This window comes from Eucalyptus grandis, chromosome 5, assembly GCF_016545825.1.
Source record: "Eucalyptus grandis isolate ANBG69807.140 chromosome 5, ASM1654582v1, whole genome shotgun sequence".
In the NCBI taxonomy this organism is placed as follows: domain Eukaryota; kingdom Viridiplantae; phylum Streptophyta; class Magnoliopsida; order Myrtales; family Myrtaceae; genus Eucalyptus; species Eucalyptus grandis.
The window spans coordinates 762,802-773,309 of NC_052616.1; the positions used below are offsets into that span (position 1 = coordinate 762,802).

The following is a 10,508-nucleotide window of genomic DNA, read 5'->3' on the forward strand; positions in this document are numbered from 1 at the left end:
GGGGTATTTATTGGTGGTAGAAGATGACTATTGAACGAGAAATTGTCACTTTGTGGTACATGTTTGCTGAGTTGATAGGTGTAGTTTTGAGGCTTTGTTATTATAATAATCTTTGGGAGATCGTGAAAATAACAATTTATTATGGGCTATAAATTCTTGAAAGAATAAATCCCACGATAATCTATAATTATTTGTTATTTAATTTTTTGTGATTTTGAATAATTGTTATTCTAATAGTAGATAAAAAATTGTCTAGTAATCATTTTTTTTTGATTTTATCACATGTGGTTAGGAGTAAGTGGTTCACGTCACGAGAACAATTGTTATAAGCCCACCAAAAAAGTGACAAGGAGAGAGTCGAAAGACCAAGTCTGACTTCCCTAACCAGCCCCACTTTTAAGTTTTAGTCCATCAAGTCAAAATTTTCTAAACCATTCCAATAAATGGCCACACGTGGGCCTGCATCCTATGGACTTTTTCCAAGCATATCCTGTAATAAAAAATTGGACCTAAGCCCAGCTTAAGCCCTTAATTTTCTAATTGGAAAGATGTACGATAGATTATTATAGTTTTTTTCGCGCATAAATATTTTGTATAATCTCACGATGACAGTGCGCGCCTACAACTTGTCTATGCATCAACACCCTTTGAGTCACACGAAAAGATATGCATGCATAAAATTGTCTTCCGTAAAAATATGTATATTATAACTTATCTAGGGGGAAATGCAATTCTATTTTCTCATTAGACTAGTAATAAAATGTGAACTTAATCGTTACTTGGAATCTCATGAATTTTAAAGTTAAAAAAGATCAAGAACCAGCAAAGTATGTACTAATCTCCAATGTGGAAGATCGATATTTTTTTTTCTCGCCACATGATCTATTGCGACATAATCTACTAATAGACATTAGGGGTAAAAAAAAACAAACATGGTTATTAACTAATTGGAGGACTGCATTGGGTTATAGACTATACTAAAGAGATGGGAAACTCCCACGGGAGCCAAAAATGTTGCACATGAAAAATTCCCAATTTTTTTTTTCAAACGCGAGTAGACATCGTATTAATAATTGCAAATTCAAAAACACGAAGATACATGAACAAACTTTTACACAGTTTCCCACGGAAAAGATAAATTGGTTTTATTTGATGTAGCGCGACATGAGATGAATGGTCAAAAAACTGAAAGAACCGACAAGTTGTTAATTTAACTAGCAAGTTAGTTTGCTCCACTTTTATGGTCTCGGATTCAAGTTTTATAAAGAGCACTCTGGGAGCAAATCTTGAATGTGCTTGACCAATATGAGAGGTGGAATAGCAGAGGTGCATTATGGGTGGCGCGGATACTACTTGATTTGCTACAACCGAAAATTGCACAATCCAACTATGCGGCTGGATATTTTATGTTCCGAAATTTATTTACCTTTATCTTGTAATTATCGTATGAATGAATGAAAAAAATCACCCGTTTTCGACCAAAAAAAAAAAAAAAACTATGCAGTTGGATCATAAAACAAACCACATATGTCAAGTTTAACCAAGTTTAGCGAAGTGATTAGAAAACAAAATTTGATTGAAATACGGCATAAATCCTTTATTTTTTTCTATATCCATGCCAACATCCACTAGTCATACTCATTAAACTTTGTAAATAAAAAGAGGAAAATGATTAGTAAATTTCATTCACCATATGTTCTCAAGAAAGTACAATAAAAGGTGGAGACAATTTAATGGTGCTCAAAGAAAGAAATAAATAAGTATCACTCAACAAACGGTAAAAGAATTAGATACTCAGATACATGAAATTACTTAATTCAATACTTGTTTGAGGATATGCGAGAAATGGAAAAGTAAAGGACCTTGGGGGTGTGACAAGACGATCAATCTTGCGTCGCAAGAAAGTAAGTTACGGAACAATGTCGAGCTGCGGTTCAAAGCAAAAACCTTTATAGTCCTGTGAAGGGACCGTGGCAAGGTTGTTCCGCGACCACTGTTTCTGGTTCATGTCGAAAGTAGCAATGTAAGGAGAAGGATGATCGTGGCCATCGCCGCTCCAGATGTATATCAGATCATTCAAGCCACAGCTACGTAACCAAGCATTCGATCCAAGTCCTGGAAAATAATCATCAGGTGAGCGAGCAATCTCACGCCACTCCCTGCCATTCAAGACCCAAATGCCGACTCCATTATATCGGTCGATGTCCATGACCAAGACTAGCTTCTCCTTCATGTTCATCAGACGTCCGTATCCGTGAGGGCGAGGAACCGGAACAAAGCTTGCTAACAGGTCATTGGAACATCGTCCGGAGAGGTCATACATCACCAGGCCATATCTGTTTTCACGTGAAGCAGTGGACGGCGAAATAATTAAGAAATACAGAACCCCATCACAGATTGCACTCTCGTTACAGCATCTCCAAATTCTCATGTACTCTGTCATGCAAGTCTTCCACATCCTTGTTTCGGAATCGTAGAGATGAATCGAAAGTTCATATCCGACCTGAATTCCTGGGGGAATTTTCGAAGTCACGAGCGAGACTCTATAACTTGGTGTTGTCCTACTAACCGAGATCGCAAGGGTCGCGAATAGCTGAGATTCCACACTCGGGGCCGGTGCAATGTGTCTGCAAATTCTCGTAAGTGGGTTGCAGACACATAACTGGCCGATACCACCTTCACTTTTGCCGTATACACAAATCAAGCCAGTGGAAGATGCAAAGCCGAGGATGCTAGAGTATAAACTGAATTCGAATCTGGGTAATTTGAGCTCGCACCAGACGTTGTGGACAGGGTCGTAAGCACATGCGGGTTGGCCAAGAAACCCGTGAAGGACAAACCATGGCCTGTGGGATACACCGTGCAACAGTTTCTTCCGAAAAGTCTCGGAATTAATAATTCGACGCCACCGAGTACAGACAACGCCTGCTCTGACAAGGTCTGCGAACGGGAGGCAGGCTAGGATTTGTTCCAATAGGTCGTCAGGAAACCAGTCCATGGAAACTAGAGAACCGTCCTCTGCATTGCATTCGCATTCACGAGGCTTGTTGTCGTCTCGCGGCACGTCTTGATCGGCCGGCAGCGTCTCTCCCTCCATGAGAAATCCTGACAGAAAGCAAGAAATTTTTTGAAGAACAGGTTCGCGAAATCTTTGCAGGTCCAGTGGTTAAGAATAACAGACTTTGGAGATCATGCTCATTCACGCGCAGATAGTTTTTATATGGTAACTTAGTCCAAAACCTCCTGAAATCAGGTGAGAATCGCAACTTCTTGTTTTTGGGGAACTTGACATGGAATCCTAATCTAATTCAAATATCGCAGTGGCATTAGATACGTTATTCACGGTGTGTAGGCACAATTTAAATATTTTCTTTCCCTTTATAACTCAACCGCCTTCACAGACAAATTAAGAGCATTCCGTTTATATTAGATTCAAATATCATGCACATCTCGACGATTGTTTTGCTTAAATTTCCAAAATTGAATAAATTTCAATGGTGCATGTGCGATTTTCCAACTACCATTGTCTCTTTAGTATCGATAAACAACACCTAGCATGTGCCGTGACTTTCCAAGCCAGGGACGCTCTGGAGTTAAGCTCATAACACCGATATAAGAGGTCGAAAGTTTCAAAGTTATTGTCTGTCATGGGCACCTGGAAGTACAAAAAAGAAATGCCTCACATGCCTTAGATTTCAGACGATGGTTAGTCCGTCTATTCTAAATGCTACTACAACAATTAATTAGATTGCTGAAAACCAGCTACTTCACTAAGCCATTAGTTCAACCCTTCAAGGGGCTACAATTACTGCGACCACAAGTTACACAGGCAAAATTATAGATCGCACGCTTCTTCGCTAGTTTCTTAATTTGATCAATCCTAACTTTTCACGCAGAAACAAACTTCAGCATGTTAAACACAAAGGCTGACAATTGCAATTGATTGATGACATCAATAAAACGTAGAACATGAAAATCAATAGGCATGAAATAAAACCACAAAGAGCTTTAAGAAATTCAAACACAAGGAGCATTACCATGGATTGAAGAACTGCAAAACTAGAGTAAAATTGTTCCCTCGTATGTCCGGTAGTTACAAATATATCATAATAGAAGTGATACATAAACAGCTATGTATATATTTTGAAGGATCTTAGAAGAATCACAGACCTCCCTTTTGGGGCCAATACAAGAGAGAGAACCATAATTCAATTCAAGAATCAAATTGAAAATAGATAAGGTATTCACTATCTTTCTAAACAACCTTCTTGACTTGGCATTGGTTCATGCCCTCAGTGAATAGAATTGAACACAGGATATTTATTCAATAAGTAAGCTGAGAACACCAGCGTGTGGGCTGTGGGCAGCCCGGCCCGGCCCAATTGCCACCTCTAGTCTCTTTTTTTTTGTCTTTTTTTTTTTTGGGTCGAAGGCACCTCTAGTCTATAATGAGTTCCTCCCTCCATCACGCGAATGTGGGCTTTGGGCGGCTTGATAGCACTCTACTATTTAGTGTTTAGCTGAAAATTAAGATAAACTGCCTATGGGTCTACATTATTAGTTCAGTAACTATCTTTGTTGCTATTTGCTTAATTTCACAAAATGAAAAAAGAAAAAAATTGTTTGAGCGTTTAACGAAATTGCCCTCACAAGCGACGAGTGAATGCTTGGTGCAATAAGCAGAAAAGGCGTATTCGATCATTCTTCCTTGTGCAAGCCCGGAAAAGGGCGGGGAGAGGAGTTCTTATATATGGTGTTTGGGCGTTGGCAAGGACAGGACTAAAAAATGTCCGATGACATAGAATGTATCAATATCAAAGATATCAACTTACACATACATCTGACAATATTTCTCTTGTTCCAAGGAAGGGATGAAAAAAAATTGCACATTGACGAGAGATAGAGAGTGAGACCTAATCGAAAAACCCATTATGATTACGATCCCCATGTCTTATTTGCTCTGATCCATAGCCAAACTAGCAAGAGGTTCAATTGCCTAATGTGGGAACATGATTCGGGCTACAAATACAAAAGGCGACGGAAGAAGGCGCCTTCAAATTGTGAGACAGAGAGACGAAACTAACCAAGACTTGATCAACTGATGAATACTAATAGGGTAAATTCTAATAGTTACATATACGGTAGAAAAGGGTGCTCAAAGCTCTTTACAAGTTGTCATACTTTGCACCCCCCACCACCACCACATTCATCCGCAGAATCATCAAAGTAAAAGACAACTTTTCACTGCTTCTCTAAATGCAGGGGCCCCTTTTTTAACCCAGCGCCAAAGGGTGAGTAAAATCCCATTTGACCGGAAAGTCAACGCAATCGTCTCGGTTCCCTCACTTTGACCAATCCGGTCAACAGAATCGACGGCATCGGCGGCGGCGGCGTCGTCCTCGACTTATTTCTGAAGCGGGAGCCCGCACAAGAACCGCCCGCCGCAGGACGACCGCCGGAGGCTCTTCCCGGCCAGTTCCCTTATCCCGTTCCAGTCCTTGAGCACCGTGAGCACCGTCGACGCCGTCGACGAGGACGAGGTCGTCGATTCGCCACCGTCCGAGACGTCCCCGGCCGAGTCGGGCCACCAGTTCTCGCAAGACTCGCCGCCCGAAACCTCTTCATGCTCCGCCGCCGCTGCCGCCGCCGCACTCATCCTCTTCTTCTTCTTCTTCTCCCTCCGGCGATCGCCTCTCCTCTGCGGCCCCGCCGACTGCCCCATCAGATCGCGGTAGCCGATCGCGGACGCTCCTTTGAGGGCCGTGAAGTCGGAGCCGTTGGCCAGCATTATCCCGATGTTGAGAACTCCGTGTATCCTGCGCGGTTAAAGAAGTCGGAATGATTTCGCCGGGAAACTCGCTAAAAGAAAAGAAGGAATTCGATGGAGGCCTCACTTGCCGGAAGGACGGCGAATGCCGACGGCGGTGAAATAAGGGAGCTTGCTGTTACCCACGAAGTCGGGCCAGGAGAGGACGGTGCTGAGGAGCAGCCGGACGGAGCCGACGAGGTAGTCGCGGATGTAGCCGACGGCGTAGATCTCGACGGTGACGGCGGAGGTGTGGCTGGAGAGGAAGTCGGGGCCGACCCGGAAGAAGAACTTGTCGTTCCAGGTGGGGTTATCGGAGCCGACCCGGTCGAGGCGGGTGCGGAGCTTGGTGGAGGGGTCGACCCAGACGAGGGAGTAGGTCTCGGTGCGGCGCATGTTGGCCGGGGGCGGCTTCAGGTTCTGGGCGGAGATCAGGTGGAGTTCAAGAATCGCACTTTCGCCGATCTGATCCCTCTCCATCTCTCTTTCCTCTCTCTCTCTCTCTTCGGGGTTTTGGAATCTGCGGGTTCTTCAGGAGCTTCTTGATCGATCTTTTTAATGGGTTAGTGCGGTTTTGGAGAGAGAGAGAGAGAGGGAGAAGGCAAGAAGATGGCGGCGAGAACCGCCGGCGAGTGGAGAGAGAAAGAGAGGAGGAGAAGAAGAAGGGAGGGAGAGACGGTTGAGGTTAAGAGGGTGCAATAATTTTAACGGTTTCTTTTCGCGGTTCAGGTCTGGCTGTTGTCCTCCATACTGGCACCCTGCGAGAGAGTGAGAGAGAGAATGAGAATGGAGAGACTTCTACGAACTGGGTAAAGTGATAGACAATCAACAAAAGAGACCATTTTTAAGAGCATTTGCATTCGAGAACCACCATCCGGTCATTGACGATTCGCCAGTTAATGTTGAAAATATGACTCGAATTTTGAGCCCAGAAGAAAAATTTTCTAATTCGAGTAACTTTTCTAGTGAGAGTTGATTTTCTACTTAAGTGGTTACTTAATCAACTTGAGTGGTCAATAAATTTATAGGAAGATTTGTAAATTCCATTGTGAGAATATTTATTGAGGAATTTGTGAGGCTAAAATGATATATTGGATGAAATTGGATGTTGGGAAATGTTAAAAATATTTGAATGAGTCGAATGTTGTTACAATTTCCGTTGTATCACTCTCTTATTGATGTAAATCATACCGACCGACCGACCAACCGAACACTATAAATTTGATATTCGGTATATTTTCTTGTTCGATCAGTTGCTTCTGCAACATTTACAGACACGTGGTCTCTGATTTGGTTCCTGAATCCCTAGCACGCGATGATCATCGCTGGACATCCACTGGATAAATAATGGAGTAGTTTCATGAAGTTGTGTCTTTCGGTTAAGTTGCTGGTTTGCTAGTCCCCCGCCCACCATAATAATCAAACGCCAGGCACTGAGGTTACCTTTATATGCTGACTTTATACAGGATCGTGAAGAAGATGATGCGAAAAATTAATAAGAAAAACTCAAGTGCAATAACTTCAGCTGCTCCCGTTTCAAAAATATTTTCGAATGTTGATGGCGTCAGGAGATATGTACCGGCAGCTTGTTTAACCTTGACCTGGGGCTTTTGCCAAATCGAGGAGTGTTAACAAGTCCCAAAATGACAAGACCAAGTAGCGAGATGCAACACCAAGCAGTAATCACGATTTAATGTATGGCTATCGGCCAACCATTTTAAGAAGAAGATGGCTTAAACTAAAACAGATCCATTTACGAATAGATTAGGCTCAAGAAGAGGAAGCTACAAAATTTGAGAGAACTTGACAAGCAAAATTCAGAGGTTAATCCTACATCACAGGGTCTAGAGCTCAGCATAGAACGGTTCCTTGTGAAGACCCAGTTGCCCTGGCACCGAGTCCAACATTGAGCCGGAACAACATCTAGTACTGCATTTTCAGTGAACTTAAGTTGGCGGAACCAAGTCTTCCCCACAACGCCATGATGCCACACTCAAAATCTTGGAGCTGTACCACAAATATTAACATGCCTCAGGTGCCGAAAACAAATACGAAAGAACAGAAATTGGGGATGATGAAAGATGCTGTTTAAGCTTGCATTGAAATTGCTGAACTTACCTCCACCAATTGTTGCTTCAGGCAATCTCTCTATTGAATACTTGTGCTGTGTAATGAACATGATTGGTACACCAGGGATCTGCCAGTACAGGATGGTATCAGAAACTATTTCCACAGCATATATTCTTATGATGGACAACCAAAGAATTTTCACATTATTGTACCTTACGGATCCTTCGCTTTAAATCTCGATCACATGTGGCAACAATGTAGCATTTGTGCTGTACAATTCATAAATTTATGTGAGTCTTGAAAGAAAAAAGAAAGAAAAAAGAAAGAAACCCAGGAGTCGAGATACAAATACAACGATATCCATCTTCAAAATTCATAATAAGGCAATTCTTAAGCCAATGAGCTCAAACTAAGACCAGGACCATTCGATGGCATATAAATCTGGCAGTTCCCCTAGAACAGAGTTCTACATTCTATGACAATGCAAAAACAGAAAGATTATCATATCACAGTCAATCTAACAAATCATCAACCTATTCACAAGCCGGCGCCAAATAAATAGTGATTGGAAGAGAAATATTCCAACAACATTGAGAAACTTGAGACGGACTACAGATTAAATTTCATATGTACAGCATCATAGTCCCACACTGGCGACACTAAGCTAGGGGCTAAGCTTTTCATTCTACTAAGTTCCAATGTTCAATCTCAATGCATTACTTTAGCATCGGTTTTTGCAAAGAATACCAATTGGCAGACAATATGCTATTATGTTCGAAGTAAACATAATTATCAGTATCGGGGTCTTGAAAGTTATACATCAGAGCAAGCCAATTCACAAAATCCAAGAAGAGCTCGACATTAAAGGAAGATCTTACAACTCCTACTTTGATCTAATCCAATCTGAAATTTATCTGGAGTTCCCCATTCTAAATAAAATTTCAAACAGGGCTGCTGATTTCAGGAATAGAAAAGAGGGAATGCCAACTAATGCAAAAAATCTGGATGCGTACACACCTGAGTGACTCTCTCAACAAGGCAATCATCAGCATAGGTCCCTTTGTGAGTACAAGGCAATCTTTCAAATCGAGGATCTTTTGCTATCCTGTAAATAAACATGTGCAACGAAACCTCAGATCAGCAGTCATAGCAAAGGTGAAGGAAAAAAGACATTGAGGTATAGATTACGAAGGTAAAGAGAGAAAACAACTCAGAAATAACAAAAAGAAAGAACCAAAACAAACCTCAAAGCAACACGGTATTTCTGGCCCAGCTTCTCAAGCTCTGCCATCACGCACTCCGTGATGCAAGGGGTACCTTTAGAGTTAAATGACAGGGAATTCAATCTAAGACCATAGAATAGAATGGAGCATGGAAACACAGAATCTAATGAACCGGCAAGCACAAATAAGAAAATTGGCAGTGAAATTAAAATATGAGTAGAAGACCGATAGAACTCACATTTTGCATATAAGCAGTCCATCATTCCCTTCTCCAGATCCAGCTAACAGAAAGTAAAGAACTCATGTTGGTTACCATTCAAAATGAATAAGGAAAGCAGGAAAACAGTTAATTTATCTTGTATGAATCCTAAAAGAAAAGGGCAGGAAAACAGCATTGCACATGAACTACAACTAAACCATATAGCTTTTTCATCACAAGGGTTAATTGGTTGAATTGGATCCAATCAATGTAACAGCACCGGCACGAATAGCAAGTGCTGAGGCCTAATTCCTAAATCCCCTAGAAAGCAACACCAATTCAATGCCCAAAAAAATAAAGAATTTAAGCAGGCAAAGTAGTTCTCACTTTATTCTGAATGGAGAAATTGATGAAGTTGGTATCCACGAGAACTTGATAAGGCGGTCCCAAGGCAGAATTGTGCTTGAAGAAGAGCGCGGACGAAACATTTGGCCTGAAGACAATACCAACCAATAATCAATCAATCACGAAACAAAAAGGCATACGAAACGACGAATCGCGCGTGAAGGAATCGGCTTACACGTTTCTGGGGAGCTTCTCCTTGGAAAGGTCCTTCTTGTTAGGGTTTAGAACCTCTTGCTTGTAACTGAACCCCCCACACCACAACAACAACGATGACAACCCAATTTTTGTTAACCCCCGATAAACCACACGAGGCGAACGGCCAAGCGAAAAGAGAGGGCGAAAGAGAAAGATTACTTTTTGATGGCTTTGGAGGTGACGATTTTCTTCATGGCGGCGAATTTAGGGCCTTTCTTAGCTCTCCCCATCTCTTCTTCACCTCAAAAAACCCTTCTCGTGGCCTGCGTGTTACGATTCGTCGACGACGACGACGACGACGACGATTCAGCGTGAATTGCTCCTCCTTGCTTCTGGAGTAAGAAGATGATGCGCTTCTATACCTACGTTCCCTCGGTCTCCGTGCGCGCCTCCTTGTCGCAGCGAGAGAGAGAGTGGCGGCGGGAAGCAAGGCGGCGGAGGGAAACCGAACCACTGCCAGTTGCACCACCACTATCTGCTGAACTCAAAGATGCAACGAGCCCAATGCGTTCTTGGCCCAGCTCAGTCTTCGAAGTTTCGTCTTTTCACCCCCCCTTTTCCTTTCTAAAATCATTTTATGCCTTTGTTTGGTCATACACCAATCAATCCT

General features: G+C 42.2%; 3 protein-coding genes across 3 annotated transcripts; all 3 read right to left on the reverse strand.

Annotated features, from left to right (window-relative positions):
- Window positions 1–1,909: 1,909 nt before the first annotated feature.
- LOC104445890 (F-box/kelch-repeat protein At3g61590) lies at window positions 1,910–3,097 on the reverse strand. Its single transcript, XM_010059824.2, has one exon. The coding sequence runs from the start codon at window positions 3,095–3,097 to the stop codon at window positions 1,910–1,912; it is 1,188 nt and encodes a 395-aa protein (XP_010058126.2).
- Window positions 3,098–4,960: 1,863 nt separating this feature from the next.
- On the reverse strand, window positions 4,961–6,625 carry LOC104443389. The gene is made up of 2 exons (XM_010056762.3): window positions 5,895–6,625; window positions 4,961–5,816 (listed from the first exon to the last, which is right to left on the reverse strand). Exons 1-2 carry the CDS (start codon window positions 6,284–6,286, stop codon window positions 5,405–5,407), a joined length of 804 nt encoding a protein of 267 aa, XP_010055064.2. The 5' UTR covers window positions 6,287–6,625; the 3' UTR covers window positions 4,961–5,404.
- Window positions 6,626–7,463: 838 nt separating this feature from the next.
- On the reverse strand, window positions 7,464–10,379 carry LOC104443390 (rRNA-processing protein FCF1 homolog). Its single transcript, XM_010056763.3, has 9 exons — window positions 10,058–10,379; window positions 9,879–9,944; window positions 9,686–9,791; window positions 9,338–9,380; window positions 9,121–9,193; window positions 8,894–8,981; window positions 8,089–8,145; window positions 7,925–8,003; window positions 7,464–7,813 (listed from the first exon to the last, which is right to left on the reverse strand). Exons 1-9 carry the CDS (start codon window positions 10,126–10,128, stop codon window positions 7,800–7,802), a joined length of 597 nt encoding a protein of 198 aa, XP_010055065.1. The 5' UTR covers window positions 10,129–10,379; the 3' UTR covers window positions 7,464–7,799.
- Between the last annotated feature and the right edge of the window lie 129 nt (window positions 10,380–10,508).